Source organism: Grus americana, chromosome 9 (genome assembly GCF_028858705.1).
Source record: "Grus americana isolate bGruAme1 chromosome 9, bGruAme1.mat, whole genome shotgun sequence".
Taxonomy (NCBI): domain Eukaryota; kingdom Metazoa; phylum Chordata; class Aves; order Gruiformes; family Gruidae; genus Grus; species Grus americana.
In genome coordinates, this window is record NC_072860.1 from 22,686,292 (window position 1) to 22,707,453 (window position 21,162).

Genomic DNA, 21,162 nt, shown 5'->3' on the forward strand with positions numbered 1-21,162 from the left:
AGAGCCATCACCCATCATAAATAACGCAAGTTGGGTGGGCTGGACTGGCTACTTAGCCCGGGAGGACTCATTTACGGCATAGATTTGCCACCTTTGTTTTTAGCCACTGAGTCATGGCCAAGCCTGGTGGCTCACACGCAGGTGGAGTGGTGCCAGGCAGCGTGGTGGCCAGCATGAGGGGTGGTGGGCACATGGAGATGCTGGGGACATGGGAGATGCCAGGTGGTGGTAACAGGGGGAGTGCTGGGGATGCCCCCAGCTGGTGGGGACACACAGATGCTGGGAACATCGGGTGGCAAGGACATGGGGAACACCAGGGATGTGGGGGAGCATGGGGTGGTGAAGATGCAGGGATGGCAGGGACAGCAGGCGGTTAGGACGTGGAGAGGTGTGGGATCTCCAAGGACACCTGGAATGTTGTCTTTCAAAGCCTGACACATTCCGCCTGACGCTGCAGCTGCCAACAGCAGACGGAGACGTGGCCGGTAAGTGAGAAAGCTGCCTGTCTCTATGCCACGCACAGCGGGGGCTAGGTGGGGCTTGGGTTATCACATCTGGAACGTTTCTCTTTGGGGAATAACAGGGTACTAATAATTTGCTTTTCCTGAGCTGGCTGTAGCTTTGGTGCTTGCAGTGCAGATAGTTCTATGAGGGAACGGAGGGCTCCTGGCCATCACACAGGAAACCCACATCTCCTCCTCTGTTATCTTCACCCTTAATGGGGTGGAGACTAATGAGGGAGCAGCTTTTCGTTTTCTTCACCTCACCCAAATTTACAGTCCAGTGTCAGCACTTTCCAGAGACCACAATGGGTTTCTTCCAATCATCTCCTCTCCCACCTGCCCAAAATGCCTTGTTTCTTTCTATCACCTAGAATGAACCTCTCTACTTCTCAGCCATCTCCATTCAGGGAGCTCGTCTGGCAACATGGAGCTTTTTAAGCACTTGTCTCAACCGCTCTCCAGTCTCTCTCCATCCAGAGGCTTCTTTCCTCTCCCATTAGTTATTTAAGTTTAAAGAAAATCAACGTTGAAGATTTAGGTGGAGAAGGGCCTTCTCCTTTATTTATTCCATTTTGCATCTTCCTTCCAGTCCCATTTCATTGTGACTACTTTTTTTTTTTTTTTTTTAAGGCTTAATTATTGTTTATCTGGATTTCCCTGGATCCTATCTCCAAATTACTGCATCATCAACAACCCCCTAAACAGACACCAGGAAACGTCACACGAGGGAGAAACACTGTGAATACTCCAACCACAGGGAAAGCTTCAATCAGAGCTTGCAGGCTGTTAGACACCAGGGAAGCCCAGCTCCAAAGGACCAGGAAACTCAGTTTCATTAGTTCTACTCATCATCCAACTATGACACTCCTATCATCTTCCCTTATTTCTCTATTCCCTCCTCAGATCTTCAGTGCTTCTCCCCTCTGACTGAATCCCTAGGCATTTCCATTTTATTTATTTTCCCCTTTTGCTGCTTTAGCCCTGCCGCACTTTTCCCCAAAATTGTTTTTCTCTGCTCTGCACTTCTGAGCCAGCAGATCAGTAAGTGTGGATAGGATGCAATGATTCATTCGTCTAGGTTTCACCTCAACTGCATAGCTAAAGTAGGGAAATTTAGATGCAATATCTAAATTGCACCTGGGGAAGTAAATGTGCAGAGGAAGCAATAGGGCTGAAGATACTGGGGAAGAGAAAAAAAAAAAAAGCCTGGCTTGAAAGTAAATTTATTCATTTATCTGAAAAACAACATTTTTAGCAATATGGCACATTTGTTCTGTTTTGAGAGTTTGTATCTTAGTTACTTGATTAATTGTGCTGATTTTGCTTTGTGTTTCTTATTCACTTGTCTCCCTCTGGTCGTGGGATTCTTTAGTCCTCAGCGCCTAAGAGGACAGCCTGGCACTGGGGTGGGACTGCTGTCTGTGAGCCTGATGCCATTTTCTACTCTGTTCTGAACTGCTCGTCGAACCTTTGCAGTGTTTCGAGTTGTGAATGTAACTCCAGTGTGTCTTCCTCCATCGGCTCTGTTTTGTGGCTTGCAGTTACAAGGTTTATTTGTCTGGGTTAGAAGCAGCAGAGACTTCATATTTTACTGCATTTTTTTAAATGCATTTGCAGAATTTCTTTAGAAAGTAAGGTTAGCAAGTTGCTCTGATTTAAGTGTGTTCAGCAATTTAGTCTCTTGACAAATGAATAAGGACCTTACTTAAAACCCTTTTCCAAACTTATTTTAGAACTTTTTTTTAATCACATACATTGGTGGAGCTCAGGTCCTGATGAGCATGAAGATACTTCCTCCGGTGGTCCAGGGTGGGAAGAAACCTGTGCTTGCACTCAACGGTCTGAGCTGCAAGTGGTACAAGTCAGGTTGTGGGAATATAGATGTCCCATTATATACGACACATTCCAGCTGGTTCAGTTTCTTCCATTTTCAAAATATTGGGCAGAAAGCACTCACAAGGAGGTGAGGAAGAGCTAGGCTGGAATTACTGAGCTGGGGCAAGCTGTAAAGCATTTAGGAGCGACTGCATCAGGGATGGCCATGCAATCCCCTGGTGAGCTTGTACTCGTGTGCTCCGGCGAGCTGAAGGGCTTGGACTGAGCCAGAGCTTCACTTCCCCAGCACCTCCCCGACGGGGATGTTCCGCAAGAGGTGAGTACAATTGTGCTGAGCTGGCTCAGTGCCGTTTTTAAGTGGAACTTAGGGAAGGCGACTGCAGGAACTCTAAAAGTGAGAAGCTGATCTGCCGTGGGTCCCCTGTATGCTTCTGAGTAGGATTCATTTCTCTGTGCCTCATTTCTGTACCCCATTTTACACCAAAGAATACTTCTTTCCTCTGCTTGGTCTGCTTAAAAATGTCTTTTACAACGAATATGTAGAAGTATAATAGGAAGCTGATCTCAGATGACACCATTTAATTTTATTGTAATAACAGTAATAAATGTACTAAGCACAAACACTGTGCTCAATGTAGAAATAGATTTAATACATTTAACTGGATTTTCAAATTGGTTCTCCATGAATGAACACCCATTCTTGTTAAGATCAGACGTGGCATCTCAGATGGTACTTTGGAAGATGACAGAATACCTGTCATCCTTATACCAGGATAAAGTAGAGAAGGAACATTAGATTTCCAGTCCAGGCCTGTGAAAAGATGATTTTTTTTTTCAGATACTTGGATTTTATTTCATTATGTTTCCTTTTCTTCATTTAATTTAATAATATGTTCCAAATCTATTTATCCAAATGCATCTGTTTTATACTTGCGGAAATACAATCTGAAAAGAAAATGTAACTTTTTTCCAGTAAAGTTGAAAGAATGGAAGGCAACTAATTTTAACATATTGCCACTTAATGTCATCTTGTTTGCTGATAAAATACATGGTAAAGCGTTTTCAGTAATCGCTTCTTGAAACAAAACAGAGCTTTCCTGCTAATGAATGGAGATACATTTATTTATTTATAGGACGTTCATCATTCTAATTCCTTTGTGTTTCACAAATATTAGTAAGTTCATCCATGCAGCACTGAAAAGAAGTGAGGTCTTATTAGCTCCATGAGGCACAGAAATCACTTGATCTGCCCACACTTACCAGAAAGATGTATGTAAAGTATAATTAGAATGGGAAAAAAAAAAAAACCTGCTCTTATTACAGTACCTAACCAATAAAAACCTCCGTCTGTCATCCAATATTGCTAACCTTAAACATTAAATATCCTCAGGCAGGCAACCAGGAACATCTATAACTAGATAAAAATGGTTGGGTTTTTTTTGGTTTTTGTTTTGTTTTGTTTTTTTTACAAATACATACTTTGATTTCTTTCCTTTTATTTCCTGAGCCTTTACATGATATTTGAGTTATATTTCCAAGCTTTTTCCTGCAGCCGTGAGGGCTACAGACATTATTTAAAAATAACATGGAGATTGCCATCTAATTGCATACCTTCTAGAAGCCAAGCTGTAAGCAGCCTGCTAAATAAGATGATGTCTGTTGTATTTCAGGGTGGCCATACTGCTCGTTCTGTACTTGCACTGTTTTCAGGAATTATAATACTACAATGCATTACATCAGAATCAATAAATGAAGTATTTTATTAGATACGTTCCCTTTATGGTGCCTAATCCTCAAACGGTCAGTAGTTATATCTGTGCAAGTCGGTGCCAGGATATTCATACCTAGGCTTGCAAATCTTTAGGAAATATGGATGAAATACTGTGGTAATAGTATTCAAATGTGACCACTGACAAAGTTTTAGGGGCAATCTCCGGACACATGTGAAAATTAATCCTTTAGAGTGTTTTGCATTGGTTTATCTTTGCTCTGACAAAGTCACTGGGGCTTTTACCAACTGATTGAAATGGTAAGTAAGGCCAACAATGAGGAAACTCCATATATCATTGCTGTGTCGAAAGAATATGCAGAAAATTAAATGTAAAATGTTTTGCTGCATTCCACGTTTCTTCATTACAAACATAAGCCCCAGCTCTGTAACCGCTTGTTTGCATGTCTAATGTTATGTGACTCTGAGAGACTACTCACTCCTATAAAATTAAGATGCTGCATGTGTGTGTTCGCAGGACCGTGACCACGAGGAATACTAGCTCAATGTAATAACTACCAGTTGAAAAACAAAATAAAAATCAAGTCTAATTGTGCCCATTTAAATTCAAACATTGAAAAATAGCTTAAATATGGTATTTCAGAATGTAAATTTTATAAAAAGTCTGAGGATTTTAGGATTCCGTTAGCTCTTTAGTCCCTCTGTAACGAGGCTATTACATAGCATCGCTCAGATTGATGTTGAAAATAATGCAGCTGCAAGAGCAGCTGCAGCAAGAATTCACAGAAGCCAGGATGCAAAGCAGGCCCTGCCCAAAGTCCCTGGCTTTAGCTCTCTGTTGTGGTTTTTTTCCCCCTACTTATTTATTAGCTTAATTCCTGCATCCTCTGAAATGATGCCTTGCTGGGAATAACTGAGGGTTAAAGCTTTAATGGCTTTACTCAGCCTCACAAATGAAAAATCTGGCATTCACTGTCTTCTGCAAACCAGAGTTGCTCTGACAGTAGCAAATGCTGGGTTTTTTCCCAAATGAACAGTTCTTGGGTGGTCAACATTAAGACAGTAATAGTCAAGAAGAAAACGCAGCATCAAACAGGAGCAAAGATACTTCACAGTTAGGTATACAGGTATACAGGAGCATCTTCGTGCTGCTGGTATTTAAAAAGACATTTATGCCCCTGGGCAGGAGCTGATGAACTCGTGGGCTGCCGCCTCGAAATGTTTGTCTGTCACGCGGCTTGCGGGCAGGTTTGGAGGAAGGTGCGAGTCCAGCAGCCACCCTCATGCTTCCTCCTTCATGACGTACAGAGGGTGACAGCAGCAGAGTGCTGGGCCCTGGGTAAACCCAGATGTTGGTAATCCCAAAGGGATTTGCCACCATCCTCACCCCATTTCCTAACCCTCAAGTCTGGGGAGGAAAACTGACACCTTGGTTCTTGTTGGATCTTTCGTGGGCAGGTTGATATTAGGTAAAAACAATTTTAAATAATTTTGAAACAAAGCTTTACATGTAACTTAAAACCAACGTGAATAAGTCACATCACTCAGTCTTTTGCAGCCACCATGTAAGACCTTCAGAAGAGTACTTCCCACAGAGATTTACAATAGCAGATGATATAAAGAAGCAAAGCATCATTCGCCTTCCAAACCTGAACCTACGGTAGCCCGTTAATTCAATAGACTGGGGCGCTGGCCAAAAGTGACCCATGCTCAGGACACGAAAGCAATTGCAAACTCCTGTTCCTCTTTAAATTCCGGAGCTAAGAGAACACCCTGGAAGATCTTTACTAACAGCAAAGTTTGTGACGTGATGTTTGCGTCCCAGGTGTAGCCGTGCCAAACACTACACGTTTCTCCTGGCAAAATCAGCTGGATAAAAGGGAGTGATATAGTTCTCTTTCAACTGATGTAACATGTTAGGTCACCATATTGCAAGTTAATATTCAGGTTGCAATATCTTGCATCCATTGGAGCTTTGCAGAATTTTCTCAGGAAGGTCATAAAATAAAACATTAGAGTAGTATAACTTAAAGGTTACAAAAGCACGGGCTACAGAATCAGCATTAGTCTGTGACAGCGTTGGCTCTGGTCCCAGCGTAGTTTATAGGAAATAAAGGCAAGAACCATCCACGCATTTAATAAAATGAACAAAAACGTGTTAGAATCAGCTGCTGGATCAGATTTCTTTGTTGTTGTTTTTTTCAGTGGCTCACAACCACCACTGGATTTCCCTTGGCTGTCACTGCTCTTACCAATTTGTGTCACTGCGTATAAGCATGTCAAAGACCAGGTTTGCTCGCGCATCCTGAATGGGAAATTTGTACCTATAGAACTTGTGCCATGTGCCCTTCTATTCAGCAAGGGAAGGAAGAAAAATTTCCCTATTGTTCCTGTAGCACGTCAAGGTTAAAATTCATATTGACAAAAATAATGCAGCAGAGGTAATAAACATTCACAGAGATTAAAATAATTGCACAAAAGGCAATTTCTTCACTGGAAAATGAACACACAATGCTAAAAGAAGAAATTAAAACCAGAAGCCATACTAAGAAACTAAAAGCCGTCAGAGTAAAAGAACTGCCTTGAATGTTAATCTGAGCTATTTCAGCCAGTCCTTTTTCGCAACCTTTTCTTTCCCGCTAACTTTTATGTTACAGCTCTATTGCCGGTACAAAGTTAGCGAATTGAAGCTCTGCCTGTCAGGAGCTCTCATCTGTGCATGCTTCAGCTCTCAGTTGTTACTGGATTTGCTTCAGCTGCCACTATTAAACCGCTGCATGTCAAATTACAAAGCAATTAAGGGTGAAATGCATAGTTGTAATACGCGGGTTAAAAAACCTCCAGAAACCCTAACTCTAAATTATCTAGGTTTGTAATGATGACTTTGGAAAGTATTAAAATATCTTTTTAATTAATATAATCCCCAAATTACTGACATGTGCATTCACCTGGTGTCACATAAGTTTTTTATCTTTCCACCTTTCTCTTTTTCCTTTCTCCCAGGCTTTTTTTGCCTAGGAATATTTAAAGTTCATTATTCCACACTGTGAGAAAGGGAGTAGGCACAACTCGAGTATTTGCTAAAGCAGCTAGTGAAATAAGAAGGTGGATAAATTATCCATATGCTTTATCGTATATTCTGACCTCTGAATTTTGCCGCATTCTGTCTAGCATTACTGCAGAAATACAGTATCTAAGATGAAATCCCTTGGAGGTATACCGTTAATAAAAGGCAACTGTAGTGGTATGAAGAGGAGTCTAGAGGATGGGTCAATGATAGCTGCCACCATTGTGCTCTGACTCAGGAGCCGAGGAAGGACCGATGCACAGCTAGGGCTAACTCATTTAATATCTCTGCTTAACATCTCTGCGTCCCAGTGGGACTCATAATATTTAATTACATATCTAATGGGAAATTCAGCCTCACCCTGTGAGTTATTGTGCTTCCTTGATTTCCCTTACATTGGAGAAGCACAGCACTTCACAGGACTGGTCCTGCCATGAGAATTAATTAGTTTATGTCTGAACAGGGCTTTCAACATACAGATCATTCTGTATGACAAAGTAGTATTAGATAACTAACCGAGTTATTCAATTGAATTATGGAGCCATAAGAAAATTATTGTCTCTTATTTTTAATCAAGCAGACTCCAAGCCAGATTAGTCCCTGATGATGATGCTTTGGCTATTTCAACAGGTCTTATTACTACCAGAAAAGTTTCTTGCTCTTTTTGCTTCTGTGCACCCTGGAGTTTTCACTGCTTTATATATAATCCACTCAATAAAGCAAGCTCTAGGTTTCAGGTTAGCCCTTACCTCCAGTGAACAGTAATTGTTAAGACAGCCTGTTGCAGGTAAACAAAAAGCCTTGTTGGTTTGGAAACAAACCTCTCCACCTTGTTTGGTTTGGTTTTTTATAAACATCCTGTTTAACCACCACTCACTGCAGGAATACCTGAGTCTAGAAACAGCTCTGAAAGTCTGAGAGATTAAGAACCAGTAGTTCTGCATTTCTTTTCATGGCATCAGAAAAATCTCAGGTTATAGATGTGCATATGATTTCATATGCATGAATGCTTCAGTGCCCTCCCACCAGTTATCAGACTCTTTATTAGCTTCCATAACCCAAGCAGAAGAATTTCAATACTGCCTTTAAGGGTCACTTGAGCAGAAGCTTCAAGACAAATTGTACCGCTGGGGTCACAGAAATTCAGTAGCTAACTTGGCAAAAGAGAACTTAGGGGGGTTTTGCTGAGGTACAGAGGTATATTGTTTGCATGCTGTTCTTCACAACAATGAATTTCTGATCATAGGAACCCATTTGTGGTCAAAAGGTTCATCAGTTTCCATGTTTCCAGACTCGCTAAGATCTTTGGGGCAGATCAGTGTTCATTTAACCAGAAGAAGATCTGGACGAGATCTTTAAGATTTCCCATTTCTCATACAGGCTGTCGTCTCCACGGGCCCCTGCTGCAAGAACATCCTTATTACGAGAGAGGCAGGAGGGACTTGCCAGCACCCGCTTTCTGCTCCCTTGTTCCCTCACCCTGCATTGTACTCTGCTGATTTTACTCTTTTTCTTCCATCAGTCATAAAGAACAACAGCACCAAAGAAATAAAAACCACAACAATAAAAAAAAGGAATTCTAGTTAATGACATTTATCTAGGGAGATTCCCCCTACGGGTAGTGGAACAATACCAAAGGACATTCAGAAGGAAGACAGCCCCTCAGTCTGCTAAAATTCACTTTACATCTTGATATGATGGCCTTTCTAATCCTTTTCTTAGTTTCTCAGAGCCCTACTTGCTGACTTTTCTTCTTCTTACCATTCTCATGCCTTCTTCTTCTCCCTGTTGCTCCTTTTCATTGACTTTGATTTGGGGAGGTTTCTAATATTATTAGTAGAGCACAGAATTAGGCACACGAAGATACTAGATTTTTTACTAAGTGTCCAATAAAATTAGTGACCTAGGAAGCTCCCGCACTGATTTGCCAGGTTTCTGTACACCCCAGCTTCATTCTAGTTACGTAGTTAGTGTAACCAAAAGGAAGGATCGTTACCAAAGTTGTCTTTGTTCAAACGGAGTGGTCCTAGTTAGGAGCTTGGATGTTGCAGCTGATGTTTTACCGTATCACAAGGGGTAATGGTGGAGTTTTGCACTTGGTGAACAGAAACACCAACAACTAAAATGATAGCTCTCATTTAATGCGGTTCTTTTCAACTAACGCCAATTAAGGAGCAGAACTGAGGGGACAGTACGGGGACACCCATCCTGGGGTGGTGACCAGCAACTAGGGTTGGGTGGGATCACAGTAACCTGTTTGTCTGGTACAGCTAGAGCAAGAAAAGGATCTGTACCCTCAGCCACGTCTCTCTAGCTGTACGTTTGACCTAAGTGCCGTGCAAGGTGTCAGGCACCTTCTTTGCTGCAGATCTAGTGGCTGATATAGGTAATGGAAGTCGTTATAGGTCTGTTAACATCTCCTTTAGGTTTGGGCTTTCCTACCGCTGGTCTCATAGGAATGTGACGATTCTGCGAAGTGAGAGCGAGCTCTCTCTGTACTGTGAGCTCTCATTGAATTCCTGCCTCATCCTGGAGGCAGGGCTGCCCAGAGCAGTGCTGAGATGCAGACCTCTTAATAGCGTGTTGGCAGATCTAATCAAGCCCACAGCACAGTCTGCGGCAACCCTCCTAAACCAAACTTTGCCCCTCTGCACTCGTTCTTTAGAAGTACTCAGCTCCCACCATTTCAAAGCAATCTTTTCAGAAAATCAATAGTTCTTCATCTCCTTCAGAATGAGAGCAAGTAGGACACTTGGACGTTTGCTTTGTAATCTCTTCAAAAATTGCTTTCTTGTCTTCCCAACAGAATTAGGAAATATTGCAGCAAAAAAAAAAAAACCCTCAAGCTTTTTCAGCACAACGTCTCAGTTGTAGGACCAATCTTTGCATTCCTTTTCATTTAGGGATTACCCTAAGCTCACTGGTCTGTTTATACCTTAGGCACACACATACGTCCTTGTTCCTCACACAGAGGAATTATTTGTTCTCACAATTCCACTTTTCAGGAGCCTGCTGTAGAAACCTTTACCATTTTAAAATTTCCGTTTTCTCTCCCTCTTTCCTCTCAGTGGTCCTTTAGCTATGAAAATGAACTGCTCTGCTCCTGCAGTGCTGAGCTGCTGAATCCAATCGAGGAAGGCTGGCCAGGCTTCACATCCCCATCAGACACAGCGTTGACCTTTTTTTCCTAATTGACAATGCGGGCCTTTGTACTAATAGGATGACATCATTACGCAGAGCTGAAATGCTTTCCCTGCTGTCTCTTTTGTCTCTCAGTATTTTTCTCCCACACTTTTAGAGGAAGCATTTCACTAGGAAGGAGTGTAAGGAAGACAGTTATACAGTGCCTAAAAAACATACGCAGAAAACATCCTCCATTTCTCTCTCTCCATTTTTCCTTAGTCACGCTCGTTACCCACCACCACTCCTGAGCCCTCACCATGTACTGAATCTTCCTTTTCTTTCTTCCAGGTTGTGATCACTGATGCTTCTTTTCTGCATTTGCTTTGCCTCACTCTCCTGAGATATGCTGCTGGGAAGATTCTGGTTCTTTCTTGATTTTGAGTTATAATTGTAGTAGTTAGCCTACCGTCCTTTTACAGCTCTAATTTTATTCAAACAAATTGTTAATAAGATCTTTGTGCATCTCTACAGCAATAAATAGTTAATTGAGGTGCCTAATTTTGTGTTAAATTGTGGGCAGTTAACTTTTTGCTGTGGTACTCAATAATATAAAGTTTTAAAATAATACTTTAAAGAATATATGGAAGGGGAGAAGCCCCAAAGAAATGGAAAATATTAAGAGCCTCGTTTCAACCGTCTTGTGAGATTGGCTCACCCATTTCAGTGAGTACTATAACTTTTTAAGATGCTGCCTTAAAGCTTAAAAAAATTGCCTTAACGCTGGTTATAGATTGGCAGCCGTGTGCCCAAGCAGGCAGCCTTGGCTAAGCCAACAAACCAAATAAATACATGTGATGGGCTTTTGCTGGAGAAGGCAGGAAGAGTAGAAATTCCCATCTGTGCCTGTCCCCTCTCTTTTTCTCCTCTCTCATGGTTGACATTCGCATACTGCTAGCTCATGGTATATATTTCCAGCCTGCTTCAGTGCCTAATGAAGTGGATTAGTTCAGATCCCAGATATTTCTGTGTATCTGTTTACCCCAAGCTGTTTTAATTTGCACAGAGATGCACTAGGAGCTGCAGCAGTAAAAGAGAAGGGTAGTAGTGACCTGGGAGAAGCAGCCTCTACGATCACGCAGCCTGGCTCTACAAGACCATGGCTGTCTAGCCTCTCTTTCTTCAAGAAAGGCTAGCAGGAAAGATAAGACAGACGAACCATAGAATGACAAAGAAAAAATGTTCAGGAGGGAGAGGAAGCAGATCCCATTATTCTACAAGACTATCCAAAATTAGTGGGACCAGTGATTTATGTATTTTCCTCTTCTGCCCAATCAATGCCCAACTATTTCAGAGAAGACTCCTAGATTCCTGGAAACATGACAGTGATCTTCAGGCCATCCTTTCCTTCCTGCATTTAAACACTGTTCAAGAAGGGAATGACAACCACATTATTAACATACTTTGTCAAAACTTCTCTTGATTATTTTAATCGTATTTCCTATTTCTTTTTGCACATTACCCTTAAAGACACATTAAGTATTTTAACCACGATTAGTTTCTTACATTCTGTTTCTGTCATATTTACCTTCAACTTTATTTAACTTCCATAAGCTATTATGAGTAGTAGAAGGAATTGGAGTTGTGTTACTTTGAACAACAGTAAGCCTAAGCTTACTGTCTTTGCATAAGCGTGCCTAGCGAACCACCTATCTGTAACTGTGAACAGTAATTATTAATACAGGTTAATATTTCTCTTATGTCTATAGCCTAATGAGAGTAGTGTTTTGTTGTACTCAGCACCACATAAACAATTAATACGTGAGTTTCAGCCTCAAAGAGCAATTAGGATAATATGGTTAAATCCCTGCAAACTACTACGAAAAAACCCACAATTACCCTTGCCAAATTTCAACCCAGACCCCAATTTATTATTATCATTTTTATAAACAGGTTAAATATAGTGAGCAAAAATAGTGTTTAGAGTGGAAGTGCTGACAAAACCTTTACTGCAGCAATGTGGACAATGCAGCTCTAATAATGGCAAGTGTGCCCTTATCACAGTAAGAAAAATGTAAGGAGTTCTGATTTTGCACTGAATGAGCCATTACTTATGTCTATCACAAAGAAATAAGAGTACTGAACAAAAAAAGATACATTAAGGGCCTTTTTTTTTCCCCAAAAAGAAAACTAAAAATAAAAATGATCAGATGTGACTCAGGCTTTCAAACAATAAAAATAGCAAGATGAAAGAACTAGGTTGCTTCATTGCCTAAAGAAATGGCTAGAATCTTAAAAAGTCTGAAACCTGATTGTGAGAGACTCACTTTATGGGCTGCTAAGAAGGTGCTGACCTTCGTCATCAATAGATTGTCTGAGCCTTTGTGGTATTCAGCAGTAAAGGAAGTGCTTAAAAAGTCATCCTGCTGAAAGATGGACTGGAAAAATCTCCAGTTCAGATCTCAGCATAGCTGCTGTCGGTGCACATGCTCATTCAGAAAGTCTGCCTGTAAATCTAATACAGATAAATCTTGCTTCATTTTTAAGTGATAAAACTGGAGCATCCTCACCTTAGAGATGGATCAGGATATCTGGAATTCAATATAAGTGAAATTATTATAGAGGAGGGCAGCTAATGACCTATCTGTTGTGGGGCTTTGGATGTGTTTTGTTATAGTACTATATTTCTCTGTCTGTACTAGAGGACATTGAAGGAGTGGGATAACACTTGTACAAGTACCAGTGGTATAATTTTCTTATACTTCCTCCATAGTTTTGGATGCAGTTTTGTCTGTTCCAACATTTGCACTGAAATGAACTGTAGCAGATGACTGCCCTGTGATTTCAAATGGCCTTCTGGGAGAAAAAGACTTTTATGGATGAAAGAGTTTGGTTCCTATAACTTTCTGGAAAAGTCCCATCACTCTCTAAGAGGTATACTAATATGGCAGTTGTCATTATATGTATCTTCTAGCAGGGTGAGTTAGCCTGGGTGGGGTATCAGGTTAACACAACTATACGGCTGCTGGTACGCAAGTGAGCTCACTGAAAGACAGATGGGGTATCTTTGCATGAAATGCATATGTGCTGCAGATACCGTCATGCTCTGGCTGAAAAATGTGATGTTGTCCTCTAGAAACCGTGCAGCATTGCACATTCACAGCAGAGACCACAAAGTACAGATGGACCACTAATGACTAGAGCCTCTGGAACAGCAGATGAGGTACAGCCAGCCCATCCTGAATGTACCTTATGCTGCAGAGGAAGTGAAAATAAAACAAAACAGTGACAACAGACATCTCTGCCAGTTCTGATCAGGGTGGGGGGAGGGACAAATATTGCAGTCTCCAGATCTGATGCCTAATTTGTCTCTGAGTTTTAGCAAGGCACATTCAATGTCAGAGTACGGGTCCACCTGGACTGCTGTCGAATGGTGAGGAACCTGGTTCAGAGTAAGAAACATAATCATCAGGTCCCCTTTCTGCTTCCTAGCTGCCAAACCATCCCCTTAGACCTCCGAACCATGAGCGTGTCTGATCCAGCAGGCCAACACTGGGGAATCTCTCCTTGTATTTGCGTCTTTGTCCACAGCCTCTGCCATACAAGGCAACTGTGATCCTCAGAAACAGCGACTCGTGCTGTCTAATGAAAGATTTTACCAAAACTGGGAAACAGACCCTTTTCTGAAGTGCAGCCCCACAGAATTCATGTCCCAAAGAGCTGGTAACAGCAAGGTATTGGTTCAGTTTCAAGTCAGCTTAACCCCCCTCTGAGAACCACTAGAAGACATTCCCCTCCTGTCCCTCCACTTAAATCAATGCTGGATGTAGCCCAGTGGTTCTGCCTTGCTATATGCACATTCAGGAAGATAGCACTGCAGTCTTTTGTGTTTAGAAAGGTTTTACTTCACAACTATAAGGGCAAAAGCTTTTTTGGTTGAAATCAAAGTTTAAATTCTGAAGAAAAAAGGGCTCATCAAAGAACTGGCACAGAATTTAACAACTAGGTGCCAGCTGAAGTGCCAGTGTGATTTATCAGCAGGTTCTTCTCTAATCTGATGTGAGATAATAGAAGGTGTTGAAAGCAGAATCAAACTAGATACAGAACAAAAAGCCTAAGTAATAGGGTTCATAAGATCATGCACGTAAGGAAATTTATGTTATCTAGTAGGCAGGCCACTCTCCCCAAGAAGGTTTTCCTAGATACGTTGGGAAATCAACAGACAAACCCAGTAGATTTTAAAAGATAAATGATCTTATGTTCCTTTTGCATTTACGGTTTCTTCACGTGAGCCTTTCCATTTGAAGAGATGGGGTTTCCTTACCAACAGACCCAACGAAATGCTTCGCTGTACTGGCTGGCAATGCCATGGACAGAGGTCTCTTGGCGAAGATTAACCCTCAAATGTGCAGAAAGCTGAACTTGCTTATGATTGATCAGGAAGATCATTCTTGAGAGCTCGCAAATTTAGTTTCCTTCTGACTATAGCGCTGAATTATCTATCTATGTTCCCCTCCATAGTGATTCATCAGAAGCATTTTACAGTAAACGTTTCCAAAATAAAAAAACAGACATTTTAACCAAAGTCTCAGGAAAATACTTAACTGACAAAGATAATGATTTTCTAAAAGCTTTTCCCTGGAAGTGTTTTTTTATTGAGGCAGTGATTAAAGTGAGCTTGCCTGAGTTATAACGTGCTTCCATTGCACAACCCAAAGTCCTGTTAATCAGCTTGAATACGTAAAAATACAATAGGAGCAGTATAAATCCACTTGATACAGCAAAGTTCATTTCAGGTGCTGGTCCACCAGAAAAACGCCTGCAAGTGATTAAAGAATTATTGGTGTGTATTTCACAGTTCATGCTCTGCTTTTTTTTATTCCATGGTAAATTATTTTAAACTTCTTAAGACAGTCTCACAGCAAACAGCTTGCTTCAGCCAATTTCCCATTCGCACTGATATCAACCCCCCCATCAGATATAGGGCTTTACCTTTGAGAGCTTTCTGGTGAGGAGAAGAGTCCATTAATTTTCCTTGAGGGCTCCTCGGTACTATAGGGCTGCTCAGAGAAAACACCCTGCAAACTTATATCTGATGTAGACACTTAAATCTCATTTTCTAGAGTTCTCTAGGACCTTCAGTGACCAGCCCACCCAAGAGCTTGTGAAGGTCCTGTGTTGCCCCTCCAGAACCTGGGATAGCCATGTACTGCGGGGCCACATGGAGGTCCATCACAGGTCTCGTATGTGACCGTTATGTTGGCACGATATGGCACCAAAATTATCAGGCTCATCCCCTCAGCTTGTGCTGGGGCTGGCTGGAGTATCTCTGCTCCACTGCACAGTGAAGATAAATCATAATTACCTAAATTACCTAGTGCTGAAGCCAGCACTGAAAAAAGCAGCTTCCAATCTTTAGCCTATGCTATGGTTTGTTTTAAAAAGGGATTGAATGTCTTACAAACAGGTAAAATTGCTGCCAGATGCAAGTACATTAGCCTTTTCCAGCTGCTTTACTGCTGCCATTCAAAATAGCTTGCTATAAATATGATTCCTTTGAGCTCTATTCTGACAAGTGCGGAGCACTATCTGGGAAGGGCCAGTGGTTTTCCATCCCCATTGAACTCAGTAGGAGTTGTGATTGCTCAGCACATTGCTGAAAAAAGTCTGCTGAAATTACCTTAAATCACACAATTATCCCCTCACCTCTCGCTCCTTCTCTTGCAGTCGTGGAAGGAGGAATAAGTTTCTCCGCAGGCAGTTCTGCTACAGTAAAGTTTTCAGCCTGGAGGTTGTGAACAAATGTCAAAACCAACAAGTTCCCTGCTTCAGGGCTGGCGACGGTCTTGGCTGCAACCTGGCTTAGCCAGGGAAGGCGGGGGGGAAACATGACAAAGAATTGAAACCCTGTTTATGTTAAAATTCAGTATCAGCTTCTCGTATGGCCTAAAACGCTTTCACCTCTTCCCTTTACCCCTTTCTATAAATTTCTGCCCATTGCCTAATGCCCATGCCCCTAAACAGTGAAGTATCACCCTACCACGGCATCCAGGTCACACTCCGGCAGCTTTTATTTGTGCAGTAGCGTGTTCTGTAGGGTCCTCACTAAAACTCAACAAGTTGCTTATTGTTTAAAATCTGTTTCTGACCGAACAGAGACGCATTTATTACGCACCTTTCCTTTGTACAATCTGTACCTGTAGTTAAGCACATTAAACTGGTGCTAAACGTACGGAGGTTAAAGGCTGAGTGCTTATGCTTAACAAACCATTCTGAAAGACGATCATCATTAAAGCTATTTACAACTAAACTTTTCATAATTGATGGAAAAACTGAGAAGAAAATTACCTGTGCCTTCCACCTTTCCACTCTGAAGTCAGCAGGAGCAGATGAAAAATCAACATTTCCTTTGAATCTGAGCACAATTATGAGTTTACAATGCAGATCAAGTCACCTTGCCTATTGTACAGGAACTGGTGTTGAGAGGCGGCTTATGAACTTGATTCTACACCTTGTTGTATCAGTTTGAATCCACTACCGGTTCCCTGAACTGACAATTAGGTTGTTCAGTACTGGGGGAGGGTTGCTTCTTAGTACCAACGCTCGTGTCCTTTGCAGGTAGTTCAATAAGAACTGCCTTTGAAACCCAAATCCAGACCTGAATTTTGCTCAAATGCAGCTGAAGCTGGGACCCAACTTGGAGCTTGTGCCCCTCTGGAATACATCCACTCTGCCTGATTTTTGAACATCCCTCTCTGACCTCAGTCACTGTGCTTATCAGCTCTCGAAAATCAGGCCACAGTGATTTTTTGCACCCTGTAACAACATATACAATGTGAGTCAATCAGTTACAGGGGTTTGGTCGTTTTTCTTTTGATTAAAAGCCAGATTTTCCCTTCTCAACCCAGATATAACAAACTCATACACTGACATTGCTTTACATCAACAAATATCCATTATCAAGAGCTATCAAAAATATTTAAGATGCCTTAAACTTTTACACAGGAAAGAGAAAGTAATTACAGCGAGTCTGATATTCTGTGTACTAACTATTGAAGATTTTTTTCTCATAATGGTGTCTACAATATGCCTAGCAGAGAAAGCATTTGCATGCTTTTTTTTTGGATTTGCAACGTTTGAGTATTCTTAACATTTCTACATTGTCTCCTAGGACTCTTTCTTCGCTCAAGTTATAGCATCAGAAAGCAACATTGACTTCCAAAAAAAGCTCGTAAGCATGGATGGCAAGAATGAGACCTCTCAGCAAATGTGCAGGAGTGAGGAGTCAAATGTAGCAGCAAACAAACTGAATGATATTCCAGAAGCGCTGCAAGAGGTCAAAAACCACTTTGGGGATGGAGCAGAAGAAAATATAATGAGGACAATAAAAACGGCAGAGAAAACAAAGGAAAAACAAAGTAACAATGTAGGCAGAGCAAAGCCTAAACAGAAATCAGAAAACAATGAAAAAACAGCTGTTAAAAAAGAAGAAACAACATTGGAAACTGGCAATCGGTTAATCCCCACGCCTCTGTCTCACATTCCTCTGAAAAGCCTAACGGACATAGAAACGGAGTTGGTCTACACTGATGAAGAGGACGTCTACTTTGAGTTCGCTGAGCCTGTGCTGTCTACAAGCACACAATCAGCGTGTCGTGATTCTGGAAAAGCAGATGCTCTGAGCACACCTAACGGCAGCGCTTTGCGCCAGATCGACAAAGAGCTTCAGGTGACCCTCCGGGAAACCAGCGCTTGCTACAGGCAGAACAACTACGCAGCAGCGACGGAGCAGCTCTCAAAAGCACTGGAGGTATGAGGTTAAAGTACAATCACCATAGCACAGTAAATGAAAGGCTGTCATTGTACTGACCGGGTGTAATAATATCGAAGCGAAGAAGGAGCACAAACCTGGGATGCGTATGGTTTAATAAAAATCCTGAGATGCAATTTCATGTGAAATCTGAAAATTAAGAGCTATAAATAAGTCACAGGAGGAGGGTGGCACTGGACTGAACTAAAAAAAAAATCTCAAGTGATTTTGTATTTTTCTCTAAGTCTTCAATTGTATTTATGTATAGAGGACATTTAAGACCCACAGAGTTAAAAAAAAAAAAAAAAAAGAGGCCCTCTTTTTAATCCCAGCTCTCTCAGGGACAAATGATATCTCAATAATCAGGGGAGTTCCCACTCTACCCCAGCCTGTCCGTGTACTACTGGGCAAAACGTTTAATTCTTTGGTAAAACAGAAGGTCCATTTTAGTCTCTTTTTCTCCCTTCAGCACTTCCATCATGCACTCCATTTCCCCTTTTTCTCTAAGCCAGAAGATGGCCACTAGATCCGTGCAGAAATCTTTTGTTTTGCTGCATGAGAAAGGACGGGTCCAGTCGTGAGCAGCCCCTCTGGACACAGTCAGCTTTCTGCAGCTGGGGTTTTGGGGAGAGAAAGACCTCGTGCCTGCCTGATACACTAAAATAATATGGCCTTGGCTATGGTCTTTGAAACTAATCTGTGATTTTCATGACTTTCTGCCTTTATGTGCTCAAACTCGAGCTGTCTTAAATGGATCTGTTCTTCAACAAGGAGACATTTCCATGCTTTCAAAAGCAGAGCCCTTTCCGGTTTCAGGCTGAGCTCCCCAAGAGACCTTTGACATTTTTGAAAATCTGAACCAGCCTTGAGCTTTATCAGTATAATATGAGAAGAAAAGAGTAAAAGAGGGAGTTCCTAACACTCTGGCAAGGTTGCATTTAATTTCACGGGGGGAGGGAAGAGAAAGGAGGTGTAGGAAACCCCAGCAGGTGGGTCGCAGTTACATCCACCAGCCTCCTGTTTCCTGGAAGCCAGGGCTAGCAGCATTTACAGTAAAACTGATTGTTCAAACTTGTATCATTATTCCCAGATTTCTCTAGTGCTGCTAATCTCAGTTAATTATATTGGAAATCCCTTGTATTATGACCATGTAATTCATAATGTGCCAGTAGAAGTCATGGTTCATAATAATCACATAATGGGCAAGGACTTAGACGTAATCAGATTTTAGTTACCCTGTCGTGTTTCCATAATGCTGCTATAAAACTGACATAATCACAAAAAAGCACCAGTTATTTAAACATTTTTATCAGATTGATGTACAGTATCTCTCTCTCTCTTTTTTTTTTAAACAATGTAAGATAACAAAAATTGGATTACAATTGCTGGGAACAGACTATGATAAACTGTTTGCTTGTGCGCAGAATGAAATTTAATAATGGCAGCAGCATCTCAATTTTTAGTCATGTTAAACCTGTTAAATAGTAGCACTCTGCAGCCAAAGGCTGCTTTCAAAGAGGTGGCATCAGAGCATTTTGAAAACAGTATCTCCAAGAGCATAGCTATCTTATAAACCTTGAAAGATGCCCTGTATCCTCACAATTAACCCAGCTGCTAAACATTCACCGTGCAGATGAGGGCTTGACTTTTTCCATGATACCTGATGCAAAAAAAACCTCAAACATTCTTAGTAGCTGTAAAGATTTTAAAGGCCAGTGTCTGCTTCTCAAATAAAATTAAAAAAATGAGACACACACACTTTCCACTTTACAGGAATAGGGTTGGTGATTAGAACAGAGGAGTTGCAAGCTGGATTCTCTGGACTCTCCCTAATGCTTTACCTTCCCTCTGACCCCAATCACTTCAGCTATGCACTTGACATCCTGAAAAAGGGTCCAGCTATACTTATTTCAGTGCTGTACTGCCAAACTTAATTCAAAAGCATTTGTAAAACCTTAGAGGTTTGCAGTTGACAAGCAAATATCCTCTTCCTATTTTTTTTCTACAATACTGAAGGCATTTTATTTTAAAACTATAAATATTATAGCAGTGAGTAAAATCAGAAAGCCTCATCCTTTCTAGGCTTCCCCTCTCCCATTCAGAAATGTGCTTTGATGGGAACAAAAACATTTGTCACTTGAGAGGAAAGTACTTTTCTGCTCCTAGGAGGAAATGGAAAGGCTAGCTAATAGACATCCCGGTGAAAGAATAAGCAGAGATTAAAGAATTCCTTCCTGGGATTGCGGATGAGAGATTGGGAAATCAGAGAACTGTAGGGCTGGGGCTTCTCAGCAGTCTTAATCCAGCTCTCCGCAAAAGCAAGAACCAGAGTATTCCTGACAGACACTTCTGTACTCTGTTTCTAATACTCGCCAGTAAGAGGGACTGCTCATCTATATCAGCATGCTGATATAGTTTTTCCACATCTTCCATGCTGCAAAATAGCCCACAACTTTTTATTTTTTGTATCCTTATTTGACATGAAGAGCAATTAAGCACTCTATTCCCTCTGTACTTGCAACCTCTTAGCATATGTCTTCAGTCTTCCCTAAATGAAATAAATTCAGTTCTCTTAGCATTTCCTCCCAGGTCATGTTTTCTAAACCTCTGTATCATTTTTGTTGCTTTTCTTTCCATCATCTCCAATTTGTCTATTTGTTCGGATATAGACAAATTGTGGACGGTGCAGAGAAAAACCTGAAAACTTAAGTTGCTGAAACTGGAACTGTGGTTGTTTTGCCCATCACTTTTTGAAGAAATAAACAAAAATTCTGCACTTTGTGGGGTGAAGAGATGCATGATACATAACAAGCTCAAAGGTCAGGAAATTCATAGTTATGGTTTCTGGTGCAAAATGTTTACAGATATTTTTCAGATTTAAGGAAATTAAGGCTTTAGTCTGTCATGACAACATTTTGAGCTAGACGCCCTGATCCAGAAAAGCATGTGCATAGCAATAAATTTGAATAGAATCACTAAAGTTAGTGCTGCCTTACATATTGCAAATATCATACATTTCTTGGCTCTTTAACTCAAAATGTCTTTTCTAGATCCATCTATATATTCGTATTGTATTATCATTCTTTAGATCATGTTG

General features: G+C 41.2%; 1 protein-coding gene across 1 annotated transcript in view; it reads left to right on the forward strand.

Moving 5' to 3' along the window:
- Positions 1–249: 249 nt before the first annotated feature.
- SPATA16 (spermatogenesis associated 16) overlaps positions 250–21,162 on the forward strand; it is a 97,155-nt gene continuing 76,242 nt past the window's right edge. The window contains 3 exon segments of the mRNA XM_054835506.1: positions 250–403; positions 406–485; positions 17,427–18,065. Of these exon segments, the coding sequence (XP_054691481.1) occupies positions 250–403; positions 406–485; positions 17,427–18,065 (873 nt within the window).